Raw genomic sequence first — 21,166 nt, forward strand, 5'->3', positions numbered from 1 at the left:
CTTTGAAAATCATTTGTTATGTAACTAGAACCTCTTCCTTTCATGTGTTTAAAAATTTCAGTTTGAAAATAGTAGCTTCACTAATATCTCTGAAGAGAACTTTTGGAGAAAATTTTTATCTGAGCATATGAATTACTTTAAGCAACATGCAGCTAGACTATTTTGAAAGAGTGAAGGTGGAAATCTCTACTAAAGGAATATAATATGCTCTGAAAGAACACTTTCCCTTTAGGGCAAAAATGCTATTGATACCTTACAAACTTAGGGGTTTTTGTGTCTGAATTCCAGGATTCCACTCAGTTTTGATTCTCGGTTCTTTTGTCAATAAACTCAAGGCTTATTCAATGATTTTAGGGGCTTGACTCCAGCACAGGCGGATTCCCAGTTCCTAGAAAATGCTAAGAGACTCTCCATGTATGGAGTGGATTTACATCATGCCAAGGTATTGGGGAATTGGATTGGTTTGGTTTGGTTTGGTTTTAGGATAGACATGCTTAGTATTAAAGAACATAGTGTATATATAGCTTATTTAAAAAATTTCATACCTCGGTTCTTAGGTATAAGCCTTTTATCTCTTGGTCTTGATAATTACTCAGTTTACAGCTCTAACATCCTTAGAATTTATTTTAAATCTAAGTTTATTTTATGCATAGGTGTATGTGCAGCTTAGAAATAATATTTTATTCATAAGAGTGGCTAAATACCTTTTAAATGTCAGATTTTTGATGCCAAGGAGACATGGGGCCATAAAGTAAAGCCTAAAAGAAGATGTAATTGTTTTAGTAATACCATGAAAGTTAAAAACAGAGGGGGAGGAGGTCTTGCGGGAGGGTGGGTTTTGGTGCTTTTTCCACTTCTCTGGGTAGGTCAAATAAAATTTGCATTTCTAGGGGGATTTTTTTTAGTTATCCTCCCCCACAACCAGCTAACTAACCCCCTCCCGCTCCCTCGCACAAATCCAGTCTCAAAACATTAGGAAAATTAATGCATTGTAAACATATCAGTCCTATATTTAAAAAAGGAAACCAAGACTTTTAAGTACCGGAGAAACATTGTTTAATTCTGTTTCATATGGAAACAATGTGCACTTGTTTTTGCAATTTTCCATAGACTTCTTCCTATGTTCTGTCAGAAGCACTTGAAAGAAATATACTTAAATTTTTATTCACGTACATTAACTATGTCTGTAACATTTATTAATTTTTTCATACAAGTGCAGCGTGGCAGTTCACTTGGTCTGTAGTGTTTTAAGGAACTTAGATTTTTAGAGTTTTATGGGAACTTTCTTTTCTCATAATGAAGTAACTGCAAACATTAGAACTGCTGTTTGCCAGGATTCGCTTGCAGCTGTTACTTATGCCAGTGAAGCAACTTTTTAATGTCAGCGTTGGCATTTTATGTAGTTGATTTGCTGTTGAGGAGGACAAGAGATTCTGCTGTATTGTGCAGTGGTACAGTGTATAAAACCCTTATCAGTAAGTGATTAGTTTTGTAGCCTGTAAAACTTGCATCAAACGCTGTCAGTGGAACAGAACGCTCAGAAACCCAGCCCACCATCACTTTGAAATCATTGTGTTGACATTTTCAGCCAACTATCCGTTACTTCCTATATCTTTACTGGAATAGTAGGTGACTGTAAAAGATGACCATGATCACCAACTTGTTCAGACTTTCACTGACTCTTTTAAGTTGGAAAGGCCTGTTTTAAATTTTTCTTCTTTTAATATTTGTTGAAACTATTGGTAGCACACCCACCATACCTTTCCTTGCTTGTAAGTTGTTGACTTAGTCCCTATTGCTAGAATACTGAAGAATTTCCCAGAACTGTGACATATGCAATGGCATATGAGTGCCAAAGCCATTACTTAGAGTTCAAAGTTTCCTGTAAAATTAATATACTTGGCTATTTCTGCTTTAAGAATCTCATTGTCAGGGTCTGTCAGGTTTGAATATGAAACAAGTCCCAGTTGCATTATTCCCTCAAGGTATGCCAGCGATAGTTACTTGTTTGGAATGTTATTAAACTGATTTTTTTTAAATTGTCTCATATGTGATAGGATTCTGAAGGTGTGGATATCATGCTGGGTGTATGTGCTAACGGACTGCTCATTTACAAAGACAGACTCCGGATCAACCGCTTTGCTTGGCCAAAAATTCTAAAGATTTCCTATAAGCGAAGTAATTTCTACATCAAAGTCAGGCCAGCAGAAGTAAGTAGCACCTTTCTGTCTTGTTTCTTTTCTGAGATCATTTCTATCCAGCAACAAGAAAACATCCTTATTTTTTTCCCAGATATCCTCACAGGCTTATATTGGGTTCAAGCAAAACTTAAGAGCATTTTCTTTTCCTCTTCAGATTCTACTGATTGTATTAAACACTTGTCTTGATTAGTGAATGCAAACCAAGAAGAAAATCTATTTTCTTTTTTGATAGATGCCATCTTGTAACTTATTTTTTTTTACAGGGAAAGCTAGTGCCTCTGGCCATGTTCTTACTGTCTATACAAACTTGCAGTCCTGGGAGAGAGCCAGCTTCTCTTCCTCTTTGGATATAATTGTTCACTAGATGTCAACGCATCTAGTTTACGGCTGTAACCGAAGGCTTGAGTTGTCCTGTAGGATGTTATAACTCTTTCTGTTAGCTGCTGTGGAAACAGTGGATTCAGCATTCTTTTCAGATACCTTTATAAGTTTGTGGGAGTTGCTGAAGGAGGGGGAGTTACATTCTGATCACATTGTAACTGGAAATTTAACAAAAATCAAAATGCCAAACGCTGTAATGCTTTTTTTAGATTATACTCTAAAATGTTTAAGGTAGCTTTTACTGTGTGAATAAATAAAACAAAAAAGAAGTCTAAATACCAATAGTACAATACTAACATTGTAGTTTTGTAAGTTTTGGAACACAGATGTATTGTTCTTGCACTCACTGATGGTGCATAGATGTAATGTTTTTGCTAAGAAACTATTATATAGTGAAACAGATGAGGTAAGCTTAACACTGCAGTATAGATTTCAGACTTTTATTAAATGCAAGGAAAGTGTGCAGCACAACCTGCAGTACAATTACTTCATGCAGTTTAAAAATAAATACATTGGGCAGCTAGTCAGAAAATCAGCAAGGAACACTGAAGTACTATTGGATTTCTCAACAGAGTCATTAGTACAGACAGGAAGTGATAATGTGATTATTACCCATCATGACTAGCCCACCAAGTATAATTTTATTAAAAGGCTAGAAATTCTGATTTTTTTTTTTAGTTTTTTTTTTTTTTAAATCTTATGAAGTCTTATGACAGGAGAATTACAGCTTGTTACAGTAATGGAACTATCTGAGCTCTGCCTGTTAGTTAATAGCCAGCTTAATGAAATGAATTAATTTATTTATGGATTCTTTCCAGCTGGAACAGTTTGAGAGCACTATTGGGTTCAAACTGCCAAACCATCGGGCTGCTAAAAGGTTATGGAAGGTTTGTGTGGAGCACCATACTTTCTTCAGGTAAATGATAATTCTCTGCTTCCCCCACTTTGCTAGGTGTGCTCATATCCTTCTTTTAAAGGATATGAGGAAAGTAGAGAAGATTTCCCTTCTCTTTGCCCCCAATTTCTCAGTCCAGTAACACCTGTTAGACAGAAGACACACTAACAATCACTGACCCCAAATTACCAATTCTGAAAGTCTCAAGTACAATTAGCTGCTTTATTTAAACTTTCGGAGTGCTAACAGGATGGAACTAAACTAGTGATCATATGTAAGACTTTCTGAGAGATTGACTCTTCAGAGTGGCCATCTAGAAAGCCATTATACACCTTCACAAGAAGCTCTTGGGGCTTGACAGTAGTCTTAATTCACTTCACTTTTCAGAACATTCTGCTGAGTGTAAATGCTTACAGCTGAATTTTTCCTTATTTATAAACTGGCCTGAGTTCACCGTCATTCTTTAAAGAACAGAGAATCACTTTAAAAACAGACTACTATTTATTTATGTAATAATCCATAACTTTCTCTGCATTTTTTTTTCCCCAGCAACTGATAAACATAAAATTCTGAATCAGTCATTGAAACTATAGTCTATTTGTAAACGAGCACTTCAACAATAGGCCACAGAGTTGTTTCTCTTTCTACTTCCTCCATTGAAAAGGAATTTGAAAAATCTTCATTTGATTTTTATAATAGCACAAACTCCATGACGGAGTGCACGTGCCCCATGCAGCTTAGGAGTCACAGATTTAGGTTGAATCTCTTATGCATTGAATAGGCATTGAATCTGAGTTTCTTGCTTCTAATGAGCACAGTAACTAGGGTATGTAAAAGGTACGTTTTCTCCTTCAGTAGCCTGGTTTTTATTTTAAAAAAGCAATTGTGTTTAAGGTAGGTGCAATCCTTTTGCTGAATACTAGTCTAAGCTGAATATACTTGCTAGACTGAGACCTTCAGAGAACTTGGGGACCACGAGACCTAATCAATTCATTGCTGGAACTGTCTCATTGGATGGTTTTCAGTATTCAGATTTTCAATGAATATAGAATGTTCTTGAATGCAATGTTAGAATTTGTGCTAAGATTGGCAATCAGTCTCCAAATGCTTAATTTAGAAGCACTTCTTTTTTAAATCCTAAATTTTTTTCATGTTTGATAGAATTCATTAGTTAAGTTTATTAAGATACATAGTCCACCATTCTATTCTTCTTTAAAATTTGAAGTCTGCTTTGGCTGGTGACATCCGTTACCACAATATCATGCAGTTCTGTCTGCAATGAAAAGTTAATAAAAAAGAAACATAATAAAATGAACCTGAATAGGGAAAAAACAAACCTTAGGGAAGTGAAAAATCCTAAACTGAGAACTACCATTTGCAAATATAAAAGTTTTCAGGAGTGTTAATATGTATTAGATAATCTTACTACAGAAATTCTGACATAATAAAAATAATTGGATTTTATTCCAATCAGAAGTGGCTTTTTCTAACCAGGAATGACATTATAACGAGAATTATGTAGCAAATACTTGAACTATTCTGTAAAATCCATATACTCCACTGATGTCATCAGAGAGAAAATCCTCAGAACCTCTCATCCTGATTTAAAAATAGTAAAATAAATCCAGCTCTGTTTTTCCTCCAATGATAAAAAGCAGAAAGCAATTGCTACAGTCCAAGAGACTGTAGCTCTTTCAGAGCATGTGTAAAATTTGTGTATGATACCACAGTAAATTGTATTCAATCTAGACATTACATTTTTAGCATCCAGATCTCTTAGCATGCCCTATATAACATTGTAAGATTCCTTGTGTTGTCTTTTGCAATGTTTCAGTTTTTCTCAAATAATTACATTAAGGTCCATCTTCTTATAATGTATGGGAAATTCAGCCAGCATATGAAGTTATTTATAAAAATTTGTAATGAACTATATTGAAAATGACAACCAAAAGGCATTGGATTCACTTGTATCAGCTCAACTTTATAGGATTCCAGTACTGTTTTCAAAGTGCAACAATCTACTTTAAGAAATACAGTCAGACTATGTATCTACGTTAATCTTTTGAGGTAAGCTTAGTCTGCAAATCTGGATCTTAAGCAATGGCTGCAGAAACCTGCTTATAATTCTGCTTTATGATGTTTTATTTGAAATTTTCATGATTGTTTCAGTGCCTCCCCAGAATGTCCTAAAATGGTAAAAGCATAGTCTTCAGTTATTTTATGTAATTAAGCTTGTAATACAAAAAATCCATTCAAATGCCCTTAATCAGGAAGTAATTAGTTCCCTTGTTTTTTCCACATTAAAAGATTAAAAGTTTATCTCAGCAGGGTGGAAGATAAAAATGGCAGTTAATGCTGTAGCCTTGCCAAGACTGGAAAATAAAGAACAGAAAGAACCTTGGAAAAACCCTCTTAGCCTTCTTTCTCTTAATGCATAATGCACTCTCTCTTGGAAATAAGGTGGAGAAATAAATTGTCACAAAGATTGCATGTGATGTCACATCTAGTAAAGGAACTGGGGGGGGGGGGTGGGGAACCGCCGCTCTGGGACTAGCTGGGTGTCGATCGGCGGGTCGTGAGCAATTGCACTGCGCATCATTTGTATATTCCAATCCTTTCATTATTGCTGTTGTCATTTTATTAGTGTTATCATTATTAGTTTCTTCTTTTCTGTTCTATTAAACTGTTCTTATCTCAACCCATGGGTTTTGCTTCTTTTCCCAATTTTCTCCCCCATCCCACTGGGTGGGGGGGCAGTGAGTGAGCGGCTGCGTGGTGCTTAGTTGCTGGCTCAGGTTAAACCACGACAGGCTGTTTTATAGAAGCAATGAAAGTGAAGCTCCAGATACTTGTGATTTTATCACATAAGTGGCCTTAGTGCAGAAGTGTGGTTTAGTCTGTCTTAGAATTCTGTTTTCTTTAAAAAAGTGTTGGAACAGATTAGGATTCAGGTGGATGCATATGCATCTTAGGCATGGAGGACTGGATCCTTCTGGCTAGCACTCTGACAAAGCCATAAACAACCTCTCTTAGAGAAAGTGGTAACCTTCTACCTAGCTGTATTGGGTTTGTGTGGCAAGATTTTGGTAGTGGGGGGGCTACATGAGTGGCTTCTGTGAGAAGCTGCGAGAAGCTTCCCCTAAGTCCAACAGCGCCAATGCCAGCCAGCTCCAAGATGGACCCGCTGCTGGCCAAGGCCGGCCCACCAGTGATGGTAGTAGCGCCTCTGAGTTGCAACAGCAACAGCAGGTGGAGAGAAGAGTGAGAACGTGTGAGAGAAACAACGCTGCAGACACCAAGGTCAGTGAAGAAGGAGGGGGAGGAGATGCTCCAGGCACTGGAGCAGAGATTCCCCTGCAGCCCGTGGGGAAGACCATGGTGACGCAGGCTGTCCCCCTGCAGCCCATGGAGGTCCACAGTGGAGCAGATATCCACCTGCAGCCCATGGAGGACCCCACGCTGGAGCAGGGGAATGCCCAAAGGAGGCTGTGACCATGTGGAAAGCCCGTGCTGGAGCAGGATCCTGGCAGGACCTGTGGACCCATGGAGAGAGGAGCCAACGCTGGAGCAGGTTTTCTGGCAGGACTTGTGACCCCGTGGGGGACCCACGCTGGAGCAGTCTGTGCCTGAAAGACTGCACCCTGTGGAAGGGACCCACACTGGAGCAGTTCGTGAAGAACTGCAGCCCGTGGGAAGGACCCACGCTGGAGAAGTTTGCGGAGGACTGTCTCCTGTGGGAGGGAACCCATGCTGGAGCAGGGGAAGAGTGAGAAGTCCTTCCGTCGAGGAGGATGAAGCAGCAGAGACAATGTGTGATGAATTGACCCCAACCCCCATTCCCCGTCCCCCTGCACTGCTGGGGTTGAGGAGGAGGTAGAGAAAATCAGGAGTGAGGTTAAGCCCAGGATGAAGGGTGGGGTGGGGGGAAGGTGTTTTTTTAAGACTTGGTTTTATTTCTCATTACCCTACTCTGATTTGATTGGTAATTAATTAAATTAACTTTTTCCCCAAGTCAAGTCTGTTTTGCCCATGACAGTAATTGGTGAGTGATCCCTACCTATCCTTGTCTCGACCCACGAGCTTTTTGTTATATTTTTTTCTCTCCTCTGTCCAGCTGAGGAAGGGGAGTTATAGAGTGGCTTCGGTGGGCACCTGGCATCCAGCCAGGGTCAGCCCACCACACTAGCTCACCATTGGTTTTGCTAAGGATCTGAAAATTCTTCAGTTCTGCTGAAATATATTTAGAATGACTGTCAGTTTTCAGAACCCACCACTGGATACTGTCTTAACGTATGCTAGATCGGATTCCACTGACACAGATATTCCCTGTGCAAATGCTTCAAACAAGGAGAAAAAAGTCAGCATACTTTTAAGTCTCACTCGGCCATCTGTGCCATCCTAAGTACAAAGGGCACAGTAGTTGCTGGTTCTGCTTGAAAGAAGCTGATGTTCAGTGAGCTTCTCATTCTTTGCAGATCCTCAAATCAAAAAGCTCCATCTGGAATAGTCTGATGGTTTTATACAGAGGGAGAATAGGCCATGGAGACTGCCATGCTGGGTAAGCATGTATTTGCAGCACTATGTTGATCATCAAAGACCTTTCTAGGGAAGTGGAGACTGAGAAGAGTTCCTGCAGTGATGACTGTTTATCCTTATTGGCAAAGATGACACTGGAACAAACAATACCCTCAGTGTTGAAGCTGATGGCTCAGATTTCAAAAACAAAGTACAAGCAATGAGGGTCAGATGAATAACAGCTTGAAGTCCTCATACTGAAGGAAATTTAGGGAGGTATAGAGGACCTGTCTCTTCAAACCCATGTGATGTCAAAAACTGGTGGAACAAAGCGGAATCCCTCATAGCAAGTTCTGCCACATTGTTATCTGGACTTTCTGACATTGACTCAAACACTTAGGTACAAACATACATACCCAGCACAGAACCCAGTATTAATGGCACTCATAACTGAATCTCTTTTTCACCCTTTTCATTATATGCTTTTTCTCCCCTCCTTATATCCAGCAAACATCAACTTACATAAATCTATATATGACATTGTAAAGAAACTGGAGTCTGAATATAGCTTGTTAAACTTCTTACTGTTGGGTCACAACTCTCCACCCCAATCAATCTTCTTTTCACGTGATACAGCCTTCTATGCAGCTTTGAGATGCCATTCCCTAACTTTGAAGAATAGTAGCTGCTGTATTGGTACCTTGGAATATAGGAAGGACAGTGGAAGTGGGATGTATAGTTTCTACTATCAGTAACATTCTAAGGAGAGAGATCTGATAGGTATTCTACATGAACCTATAATGGCCTCGGCTTTCTACAAAAAATGCAAATTAACCAAGATAGCACCAAAAGATAAGGATCCCAGATGCTTAGTCATACTGTGGAAAAAGTGATGGTTATCAGCATCACTTCAACTCCAACTCTAAATAATAAGTAATATGCATTGTTTTAGAAGTTCTTCTCAGAGCTTATGGTAGAATCCTTTCTTGGAGTGCACAAATCATGCATGGTGAACTGAAGTTGAAATATAATAAGTAGCTTTATAGTACCTCATTAAATACATAAAATAAAGCCTTTTTAACTGACTTTCTTCGTATTTACTTTTTAGACTTGTATCACCAGAACAGCCTCCAAAAGCAAAGTTTCTAACCTTGGGTTCCAAGTTCCGCTACAGTGGACGTACGCAAGCACAGACACGACAGGCTAGCAACCTCATAGACAGACCAGCTCCATACTTTGAACGCACTTCAAGCAAACGCGTTTCCAGAAGCCTTGATGGAGGTACGAAATTTGACTTATTTCTTCAGTGTAATGATTACATTGTGTTGTCACTCTGATCTGACCAACATTCAAAAATGTTGACATTATGGATGGCCAGAATGTCAATTGACAAATTTATGGATTTCAGTTTCTGATGGGTGATGTGAGGAATAGCCACTTCGGTTACTCGTCAATTTTAGGTGACCTAAACAGTAAGTTAAGTCACTGCCTAAATTGTATGGCACTGCTGTGAATATATGCTGTTGATTAGAATTGTTTGGTCAGCGGCATCTTTTGGGCTGTGGGTTGGCCTGAGTGTTTCTCTCTACACCAAAGAGAAAAGGCAGAACAAGTTGTTTCTTCTAGTTTTGTATCATTTTGTTCAGTATACTGCTATCCTATTATATTTATTAGGTACTTCTGTGTTTAGTTAACAATTTTTATGTTGAGGTTGTTTGAATAGCTAAAAATTTTTTTTGTCATTTACTGGTGTTTGGTATCTGAGCAGAAGTATCTTCTGGTTTCCTTTATTGAAAACAGGTATGCTTTCCAAAGGCAGGTATAGCAGCAGTATGTGTGAGAGATGCAGAAGCATATGTTTTACTCTAAATCACTTCTGAAATAATACAGAGTAGAAAAATTCTTCAGAAAAATGACATGAAGCTTGACTTAGATTCAGGCATACACAACTTCACTGGAATAAAAATGAACTGTGACAATGATGTGAGTTTAGCTACAATTGAGCTGTTAACTTTACCTTATTTTCTCCAAAAATCTTTTACTTAGAAGACTTAACTTCTGCAAATAGTCATTCTTCTATACTGGGACAAATGAGAAAACTGTGACACTTGATTGGGAAACCTTACCTTCTGAGAACCGAAGCAAAAATAAGAGGCAAAAGCGCTTTCACTGCTATGAGTCCTTGTGGCAACCAAAAGACTCATTGCCACATCAGTGTTACTGTCTGAGTCTGGTTTAGTTCCTGTACTACTTCTGGTTAGAAACAATTTGAATTCTTCCCAACTCTCTGAGATTATATCATCAAGCCTTTCTGGGATTCCTTGTGCATCATCTGCAGAACACAGATGTGTATGTATGTGTGTTCAGGCCCAAACTTTCAGTCTTACAGAACCATCACAGTCAAAATTTTGAGCATGATGAAACATTGCTCTTGGGTTTCCCTTTTAAAAAAAAGAAAAAAAGAAGCCATCCTGCTCATAAATCCTATTATGCTGAATCAAATAAGAGAAAAAAAACTAATTTAAGGCCTTTCACTCTCTTGTGCTTTAACTATATTCAAGTATACATATTCAGTATTTCCCCCTTCCATTTTTTGCAAGCATAAGGGAGGAAAAGTCTTACTTTCACTGAGCTGTTGTTTCTGCAGTTTTGCTAAGGTTCCAGGATAAAAATACTGTGACAGTTATATGCATAGCTATTTCTATATTGCATTAAAACAGTCCTCTCAAAATAGTGAATTTCCACAAGACACTGTTGCCTATTTCTCTCTTTTATTATGGTGATTTACACAGTCACAAGAACAGTACCTTCAATTTGTCTTCCAAGACTAATCAAAAAGTTGATAAATACCTACCTGATACTGTGAGGTTTTTTTACCTTGCATAGTAAGTGCACATTATGTAACAAGGGTACGTTGCTGTTCATATCAGTGCAATAAGAACCATAGACTTCTTGCAAAGCCAAGAAGCTGAAAAATATTGTATCACTCAGTAACTAGCCTGTATTGCTCATTGCTGACATCACCATAAAATCATTTTATTAAGAAGTCTTAAAAACAAAATGTTCCAACTTACCCCACTTAACCAAAATTTTGTTCTCTAATAGCTCCCATGGGTATCTCAGACCAAAGTCTGCTAAGAGATTTCCCTGCTACTGGAGGGCAGGCTGCTGGAGATAAAATCATTGACATTGAAGCTGCTGGTCAGGCCAAGTTAAGAGAAGGTGGCAGAGAAGAAGATGGAAGCCCAGTCAAAACTCCACAATTAGAATTGACTCAGGATGGAAAGGTATGGCTGACTTTCACACCAAAATTATTTGTTCATGTGGTGTGTGTTCATGTGTGGTTATTTAGTGCCTATCATTTCTGAGCATCATACAGAACACCATATTAAAATACTACAGAAAAACTGTCAAGTGCTTTCTGTAGGTTTAACTTAATGTAAATGTATGTAAGCAAAAGAGAATACAAACTTCTGAATGGCATTGACCTAGGGTTTCTTTTATTGCTATAAATTTAATTTGAATTCTCAGTAAGCTTGCATGAGTTCTTGAAAAAAATGTTTCAAACTGTAAATAATGTTTTATTCATTTCCTTAGTTTTAGACTTTAAAAAAAATTGTTAGTATATCCACAGTTCTGTACATTCTACAAAGTTGGGTGTATTATGACTGTGTTTAATTACCATAGGTAACAGTATTGTTTTAGTAGCCATTGCAGAATTATTTCACACTTTAAAAACTTTTATGTTGACTGAGGTGTAGATTTCTGTGAAAAGTTGAGTTCTTTCATCTGTTCCTGTTGCAAACAACCATTTACTTGTCTTGTTTGTTTGAGCTACTGGGGGAATAGGTCAAAAAATTAGATTTAGATCTTGTATGATTTGATGTAAAAATTTCCTTCAAAAGCTAAAATCTGCTCTTCTCTCTTGAAGATCATTTCTTTTTTGGGCAGTTCTCCAGAACTTTCTTTCATATTTAAAGAGTAATTTTGTTTTCAAACATTTTTGCAAGTTAGCTACCCATTTGATCCTTAGGGGGACTGCTCAGTTTCTCTGTGCAGTTCACATGTTCCCGCTGCATTCAAGTGTAGGAAGGGAACAAATACAAACAGTTGCATTTTTTTTCTTTGCTGGTAAGTTAAAATAATTTTGAATTAGCCTAGGAAAAAGGTACACACAGATTTTCTCTATGAGAGAAAAATGGTAAATTACTATGTTTTGACTTTGGGCTTGGTAAAATGGTGATATTCCCTTGTTTTCAAAGTGGCAGTATCCTTCAATATTTTAACCAAGAGAATGAAAAAAAAAAAAAGGCAGTATTTTGGAACATTGTTCCAGGAAGCTGTTCAGTAAGGTTTTGTTACACATGCCAATTCTGTGAACAGCTTGCTTTCCCCCCTAGCCCAGACACTTCTTTTCCTTTCTGACTCTCTTTAATTCTTAGAGGAAATCGTTACAAACCCAAGAATCAAAGTGCCAGCTTGTCTTTCCTGTACTGCACTGTCCCCTGACCTTTCTGCCAAAGCTTTGAATGTCTGTCCTCTTCCATCTGTTGTAAGTGACTATTACAGTTCAAAAGTGCACAGCTTTTTACAGCCTGAGAACAAAACATTCGTAATTGGTTCCTTTCATAATCCAGAGAAGTAAACAAGTTGGCTGCTTGTAAAACACAAGGGGATTTCTATTTTTATTTGGCATTTCTATTGCGTTAGTAGAGCTATCCCTGCTTCTAAGTAAAATTTTTCACTAACTAATAATTTCTTTTTTTTCTCTCTTCTTGTGCCTTCAAACTTGCATTTTTTTGTGCTTTCATTTTCCACTGTGCACAGAATTTTTTTCTTCAGCTCACTCATGTACACCCATCATCACTACCTGTCCATTCTGTGTCATCCCATCTCACAAACCTGTCGCCTGTCCCTGAGATGGACATGCTTTCAGATGTTTCAGAGGAAGATCCCTTTGGAGAGCCCCTCCTTACCATCCCAGACATCTCAGAGTGCAATTCCATGAAAGAAACACCAGATCATAATAAAAATGAAATAGCTTTACCAAATAATACCTTTGAATCTATGAGATCCCTAGCTAGTCGAGGCTCCCTTGCTGTGGAGGGAAAAATCCATACAAATGACTACAAAAGCACTGAGTTGTGTGTCTCGTTCAGCTTTATCAGATGCTTTTCTTCTAGTTTCCATTCACTGCTTGATGAGGATGGTTATGTTACTTTTCCTAGCCTTCCTGATATTTGCATCTCTTTCCTCCCACCTGGCCTTCAGCACTATATTCCTATTACCTCTCCTTCCTTCGTTCCCTCTTTTCTCCTTATCTTTGTGCTGCTGCTGTCTGCTTTCCAGTCTATTCCTTTTTCACTCACACTTTCCCTTCCTCTCGCTCTGTCCCTCTGCTACCTGGAGCCTAAGGTGACTTCCTTTAGTGCCTCTAATGACAATGACCTGAATGACAAAGCAGAGGAAGAGGAGGTGTGTAATCTTGTTGCTTAAATGTTGACACTTGCACATAGCTTTTATGCTTGTTCTCCCAGAGGCTTGCTCAGTTTTGCACACTTCCTGGTATAGGGATATGTCTATGTCCATGCCTGTATATGTATAAATACACACATACACACACACGTGTGTGTGTGTATCTGTATCTTTCTAACTTTTCTCATTTGTGAAAAATTGCCATTGTGGGATTTTTTAGTCAATAGATAGCTGGTGTTTTTTCTGCCTAAATTTCTACAGCATGCATAATTTCATTAGATTCCACAGACACTGAGCTGCAGGTGGAGTTGCTTTGTAGTTCAAAATGTTTATGAGCACATAAATCTGAATACTGAAAGTGCTGTGTAATAATAAATATATTATTACTTGATACTATTTGCAAGTTGTGTTACTTGCACTATCAGTTTATGTTAAAATGCTTATCTCCTGCGTGCATTGACTGGAATGCACATCTCCAAAGTTCTGTTTAGATCTGAAAAGTGAAATTCCTAAAAGCTGAATTCAGAAAACTGCGAATGCTTTAAAATCAGCTTTTTTGTTATTCGAGATTTCAGATGTTTCTGCTCTACAGTGGTGTGTGCAAAGTTGAGTCTGTCCAAGGCACTTTTTTTTTGTATGTCCTTTGATTAATCTTTAGCAGCAGTTAAGGTGGAGACTGATTTCATTCATTAGCTGGGATTGCATGTTGTGTCAGACTTGAATCACTGGAGTCTGAACATTCTTTGAAATACACTGTTAAAATTGCCATACAGGAGCCTCAGTCACACTAATACCGTTGCTCTGATCATCTGGAGTGGTTGACAAAATGCCTCCTTTCCTTATATCTGCTGTGCATGTTACAGCAATACAACTAGAAAAAGGTGTTTATTTTGACCTTCAAAGGAAATATGAAACTAAATATTGTAGAATCAAAAAGGGCGAGGGCCTGTTCAATGTTACAGTTAAAAAAGTTTGTTAAACCAATTAAATCAATACAAGGTACATACTAAAAACATGCTAAATACAACATGATGTCATTAAAAACACCAATCTAAGTTCAAAATAATGAAAAACATGACTTTAAAGACTTTCTCAATTTTTCTGTAACCTAATTCAATCCATCATTTGTAACATAAAGTTGCAGAAAATAGAACCGCAGATTAATGAGAAATGAATAAAAATGTGGTATGTACCACATCATGTGTGCATTCACACAGAATCCAAAATGCAACACTGTACAGTAAGTAAACCCCTCTTCAAATTTATGTACTTGCACAGTGTTGACTTCTAAATGCATCTTTTCCTAAGATTAGCAGTTGGTATTTGTACCTGTGGAAAGACTGGGAAGTGGTTTGCTTTATAAAGAACGCTATTCCTTAAGGCATTCAGAATACTCGTAGGTAAGATAAGATTAGCTATCATTTCCAACAGAGTGCATTGCAGTTTGAAGAAGAATATATTCACCTAAAAAGGAGGGAGGTGTGCAAGTAACTCATCCCAAGACAGCAACATTCTTAAAATAATTAAGACAGTTTGTAAATACAGTATTTAGGTGTTTGACTTGAATCATACTTTCTCTTAGCAAAAAAACTCATGCATTAGATTCCATTTTCCCGTCAAGTTGTTGCAAAGTTTAAGGTGCTTACCATAGATACTACGCACATCACGTTTTTTTCTTTACTCATTCTTAAATTTCCATCTGGGAAAACACTGACAAGTACAGCAAGAGAGGGACACAGTGTGAAACTTCCATTTTTCATGTCCCTTATGCCAAATAACTACTTCAGCCATTCTACGACAATGTAGGTGAAGGAAGACCAAAGTCGCTTAATAATTTCAACATCTGGGGCCGAAACAGTAAAGGTCTGTAAATATAGCACGCTTTGCAGCATTTACAAAGAGATGAAGCCTCTGTGTTAGTCTATAAGCGTATGTTAACAGTTCCTTTTCTTGATAATTTGCCACGTGCTCACATAGGTGGAATCTGAAGAGGAGGAAGCACAGCAGAAGGTGCATGGTTGGTTTTTTTTACAATTAAATCTGGCTGTATCTGCCTGCCTTATTAGCACCCTAAACTTAATGCGAATTTAGTCTGAATTGTGCCTTTTCACCTTACCATTTTATTTCCTTTATTTAACTGTCTGATTCTAAGGGCCTTTTTTATTTACTTGCTGGTACATTTTATGTTCTTTTTTTTTTTTTTTTTTTTTTTTTTTTTGTGTGTGTGGCTTAACTTCACAGAGCAATTCCTTGAGAGTAGACGGGGAAAATATTTATGTCAGACATAGCAATTTAATGTTGGAGGTTTGTATATAATATAAGAAACACTTTCCCTTCTCACGGGCTGCCAGGCTGCATGGGATGGGAGGTCACTTGCAGGCTGTTACAGACACAGTGCATGAAGTGCATGGGGTAAAAACAGCTTGGAAATGTTGCATGTTATCATTCTAGTTTCTGAGTTTAAATTTAAAAGGAAAAAAAACCAAAAAACAACAACAACAAAACCCTAAAAAATCCAGACAAACAAAAAAACCCCTCAGCTTGAATGTTGAATGTACATTTTATGTATTTTTGCTAGATGTTTTCAAGGTGGCAACTGGGAATAATAGCCCTATTTAGATAAAGCAAACACATGGGTCCAATTCATAATCCTAAATGGGATTTTTATACATTGCTCCTCAATGTGTGCATCTTCTGTTGAGCAACGTTGCTAGTTTTCACCAGTTTAATCAACCTTTATCAAATACATTGTCTGAATAAATGGAGTTAGTAAGGCACAAGCAGTGGTACAAGTGTGGAAAAACTAATTCTGGTTCTGATGCTCATCGATTTGGGGAGCTTTGAGAAATGTATGTGAGGATCAGATTTTTAAAGGGAATGTTTAGATATGCTTTTGAATCTTTGCTTTATTTTTTCACTTTTCAAGTGGAAGTAATTCTTGCTTCCTAAAGGTTGGTTTTCATTGAAGATGAGCAACAGCAAAGAGCTTTGAACAGTATGTTAATGCATAGTGTTTTGTCACTGAAGTAGAGATTTTTATCATAAGAATTTCCATATAGTCTGTTAATCTGGATTATTTTATCAAAGACTATCTGTAGTTGTAATCAGTATCCTTTAACTTGTGGTTAATAACATACGCTAGTAACTGAAGAAATTTTAGAAAATCCTACTGCTGTCTTTAATTTTTTTTTTTTTTATTATTCATCCAGATGGGGCTATAAATAATTCCCTTTGTCACAAAAACTGTCTTTTTAAAAATCATTGGTTTTGTTCAGTAATAAGGAGATATATGAATCGCAGTAACCCAACTAATATGTTTTTTGGCTTTTTGCAGCTTTTGCTCACTATTGAAACTTTGCTTGTGTATAACTTACTAAAGCACTGGAAGTGCCTTGCATAATTGTGCTTTGATCAAGTCCAAGAAACGTGCCTTGTGTCGAGCCAAGACAGGTTTTAAAATGATGACATGATTGTTATGACCTTATTTGTGTAATAGAATGCCTTTGACATAAGGTTTTACTTCACTCAGAAAATACATACTTTAGGGGGGCATATTTAATGTCTTGTTTGTTACTCCTAGATTAAAGGTGAAGCATTGGTCCTGTGACAATATGAACCTGCTGAGTTGCCAGAAGGGGAGAGGTCTTAGTGTTCAAAGCGCATGTGTGAATATTGGCAGAATTAGGAAATAGAAGTGCAGCATTGAACTGTTACCAGGGCTGAATGTGCAAGTGAAGAGGAATTAGAAACTAATGAGTTTGTACTGGGTTTGGATTTTTCATGACTTAAGACAAGGCGTCTTTGCAGTGTGAGCACTGACTATAAAAACCCTAACCAAAACGTTAAGTAAAATTTCAGAATGTTCTGTTACAAGGTATATAAAATCTCTTTACAAAAAAACAGATGCTTTGCCTAAATTATTTTATCTGATTACATTCTTTTGATAAAACTTCATTAATAATTATGTCTACATTGATATTATTCCATTTTAATCTTCAGTCTTTTAATTCTGTACTAAAAATGGATCTGAGGCTTAAACTTGAATTTCACCGCAGAATACTGAAAAAATATTCTTGTGTTAGAGTGTACATAACCAACATAGGCTTTTCTCAAAACCTGGCATGTTGGAAGGAGGACAAATTATGAAAGCAGAGTGAAACCTGCTCTTCCCACCAAAGCCCATCATCGTATTTAAAGGATAATGTATTTCCAAGGTAGCTAAGTAGATAGATTTTTGCCTACTTAACCACAACAGTTATGTTTCTGCATAGCCTCTGATCCTTATGTCTGCTACTGTATCTGGTATAAAGTGAAAGACTATCTTGTAGTTATTTCATCCAAGGTGCTGCAGCTTAGCCTCAATGGGTCATCACAAAATCTAACTCGATATTCACACTGTGGTGTCCCCTTTGGCACTTGCCTATGTAGGTGCAATTTAGAGAGAACATCTCTTTGGTACTGATGTGCACAAAAACTATCCCTACTGGAATGCTGTGTCTCCTGTCAGGTTCTTAAATGTGGAATTGGCAGATATCAGGCTTTAAGTCTTTAAATCTGATTCTTCCAGTAAGTTTAAGCCTACATGATGGGCACAATGAGTAGTCCCTCTGAAGTTAAGCAGGTGATAGTTGCTTGCATATTTAGCCCTGTAGTATTGTCTTCACAGAAGTATTTTTCATGGAGCTTTTATATCAAGAAAGATGCATTTTTATAATGCTTCTTGGGTTAGACTATTCTTTCTTACAGCTACCTTCAGTAATGTTAGTTGTGCAATAAATAGCCCAAAACGTTTGCTTCTGTGCTTACAAATTTTAGATGAAAGCAAGCAACTACTGGAAACTATTATTGTTTCATGTTTTTGATGAAAATAGCCCTCTGTTAAATAACCATGCACAGCATTATTTTTCCTTTGCCTGAAAATATGGAAGAAACAGTGTATGAGTGGCCCTTCATTACAAAAACAGAACCAAAAAATGTTGGTTCCCTTTAGCCTTGAACTTTTTTATTTTAAGGTGCTCCAAAGAAGAATAGCTCTTCAGACACAAGGCACTTTCCTTGGTTTGGTTGCTTTTTTTTTCCTTTTCTTTTTTTTTTTTTTTTTTTTTTTCCAGTTAAGTTTGCTTTTGTTGTCGTGTTTTGTCCTACTTTGTTTTACATTGTGGGTTGCTAGGACCTGGATAAGACCCAGGACGACTTACTGAAACACCAGGCTAGCATTAGTGAGCTCAAGCGCAATTTCATGGAATCCACACCTGAACCACGCCCAAATGAGTGGGAAAAGCGGCGTATCACACCTCTGTCCCTACAGACACAAGGGGTATGTCACTGCAGACAGTTGTCCGTATGCGTTTCCATACAACCCTGTATGTAATACAGTAAATGCAGTTTGTCCTTTAGAGTAACACTTTCTTTGGCTAATGTAATATTTGTTTATACTAAGTGTACATTAACTTTTTACCACTTACCATTGGACCTGACTTTAAATAATGTGTAGAATTTTATTCTTCTACAAGAACAACTGAATTAGAATCACTAGAAAAAAATGGAGGTGATAGCAGTATTTTCCTGTGTGTTAAGGACAGCTTAAATTTCATTCTGATTTACACAGATTGATGGAGATGTCACTGAAAAGTTAGTAGAACTTTTCCCTCCTTTTCCCTCTATAACTCTTCATAGACAGCTTGTGCATAAACACACACACAGCCTGTGTGTTGTTGCAGAAGGACCTTACATGATCACTTAATTTACAGTGTTGACTTCTTCGGGACATATTTAATGTAGTTATTAAAATTTACTCACCTTAATCTCCAAAAGTCTGTAAAATGAATTTATCTACTTTTTCTCTATACCTCCTTCCTGACTGAACCTTAAAACAGCAGTTTGGAAAACGATTCTCTACCAACATCATCCTGAAAGCTTGTGGCAAGAAAACTACCCAGATAAATTTATCTTGCTGTTGTGAAACTTTTAGTTTTATGGGGTGTTATTTGCTGCTTCTTTCATATAGTAGAAGAGCAAATCAGTCTTTGAAAGCAATCAGTTTATCTTCTGTTATCCTTTTCTTTCACCATTGTTCCTACACTTCCCTCCTAAGTATACTGTTGTCCTATCCCATTCAATTCTTAAGTATTCAGTCCCCAGAGAGGTGAACTTTAAATTAAGCTTGCTCGATGCTACCAAATGATTTTTGTTAATAAGATATTATTTCAATAAGATACTTAAGCAATCTGAACTGTGAGTATGTGCATACAGATAATACAGTCACTGACTGTATGGATCACTTCTTTAATGACTATTTTGTTAATTTATGGTTACTGCCAAGAATTGATTCCTCAAGTTTCTGAGTAGTACCTGAATACTTCTACACCTAGTGGTATATGCATAGGTACAAATGCTGGTCAAATTTTCAAATGTCCACGACACATTGGTTCATTTAATAGCTCTAAATATCTTTTTGGTTAAAATAGACATTTATATAAAAGTGTAACTTATTTTTTGTTATGTGGTTGTGTGTATTTTCTGTGTTGATTTCTTTGTACTGAAGTTGAGGCCCTGCCAAGTTCTTCCATCTCTGTATTTTTTTTTTCCTCATCTAGTATGTTCTGTCACTTTGAGATGGTTTGGTTTTATGTTTATGTGTAGTGTGTGTCTGTCTTATTGCTTGTTGATTTAAACTGGTTTTATAAAATGAAAACCAAATAGAAAAAAGGAGACCACATTTTCCAAGTGAAAACACTGCCTGGGAAGGAGAAGCAATGGACTGCAATGCCATCGATTGCTGGAGCAAAACCAGAGGAGACCAATAAGGTGGCTGCCCTGAAACCTACTGCCTTTTTGCTGTATCTGCTGTGGGCTAGCTTGGGCACTTCTTTCTTTCCCACCCCCCCCCCCCCCCCCCCCGCTGATGGAGATAACTTTTTTAAGCCCGTACTGAAAGGAGAAGGTTGAGTTGTAAACCAGGATGTGTGTGTGTGTGTGTGTGTGTGTGTGTGTATACATATTTTTATATATATATATACACGAATGCCAGCAACATTCTGCTTAGAGCACCAAACTAGCTGTGAAGTTCTGAATGGCTACTGTTTGAAAAGAAAACCAATTTTTCACCAGAAAATTACCGTATTTTATATGACTAGGATGACAGCAAAACACGTATTTCCCATTCTATATGGAAATAATTGTCTGCAGTTATTTGACACTTCACACAAGAACTTTTGCTTTACGTGTTCACTATGTAATCATTATTCAAATCAATAACGCTGTAGAAGCAGCTTCATTTCAAAGGCAACCTGGTTCTGAGTACCTCCACACTTCCATACCTCTCCTTTCATCCAGAGAAAGAGGGAAGTTTTCTCCCCTATAAGCTGATTTAACATCTATGCAGTGAAAAACGCTATATAACCAGTGGGACTACTAGCAGTGTGATAGTGATGATGGGTAGCAATTGTGATGTTGCTTTTTTACATCACTTTTGGACTATTTTCCACCACCTAGGAATTGGGACAAAGGTAGGTTAATGTAAAGCTGTCAGTCCTAGTTCAGTAACATATATAAATACGAATATTGGGAAACAGTATATTTCCATCCTAAATTATTTGTTGATGGATAGAAGTTTGTGTTCAAGTGTTTTGTAACCCCCAATTTATAAACTTGCTGGTATTAGTAGACTAATACATTGCTCAGTCCTATTCCTGGACTG

At 37.4% G+C, this 21,166-nt stretch overlaps 1 protein-coding gene across 31 annotated transcripts in view; it reads left to right on the forward strand.

The window, feature by feature from the left end:
• EPB41L2 (erythrocyte membrane protein band 4.1 like 2) overlaps positions 1–21,166 on the forward strand; it is a 130,142-nt gene that overhangs the window by 91,495 nt on the left and 17,481 nt on the right. For 10 of the 31 annotated variants that reach the window (XM_041125207.1, XM_030021817.2, XM_041125214.1 and 7 more), the window contains 10 exons: positions 355–442; positions 2,058–2,210; positions 3,401–3,498; positions 9,101–9,273; positions 11,098–11,279; positions 12,820–13,467; positions 15,445–15,477; positions 15,709–15,771; positions 18,638–18,784; positions 20,170–20,274. In XM_041125207.1, the coding sequence (XP_040981141.1) occupies positions 355–442; positions 2,058–2,210; positions 3,401–3,498; positions 9,101–9,273; positions 11,098–11,279; positions 12,820–13,467; positions 15,445–15,477; positions 15,709–15,771; positions 18,638–18,784; positions 20,170–20,274 (1,690 nt within the window). Of the gene's footprint in view, positions 1–354; positions 443–2,057; positions 2,211–3,400; positions 3,499–9,100; positions 9,274–11,097; positions 11,280–12,819; positions 15,331–15,444; positions 15,478–15,708; positions 15,772–16,801; positions 18,584–18,637; positions 18,785–20,169; positions 20,275–21,166 lie in introns of those variants that run through there. The other 21 variants (XM_041125225.1, XM_041125226.1, XM_041125228.1 and 18 more) reach the window with 12 other exon arrangements.

Source organism: Aquila chrysaetos, chromosome 8 (genome assembly GCF_900496995.4).
Source record: "Aquila chrysaetos chrysaetos chromosome 8, bAquChr1.4, whole genome shotgun sequence".
In the NCBI taxonomy this organism is placed as follows: domain Eukaryota; kingdom Metazoa; phylum Chordata; class Aves; order Accipitriformes; family Accipitridae; genus Aquila; species Aquila chrysaetos.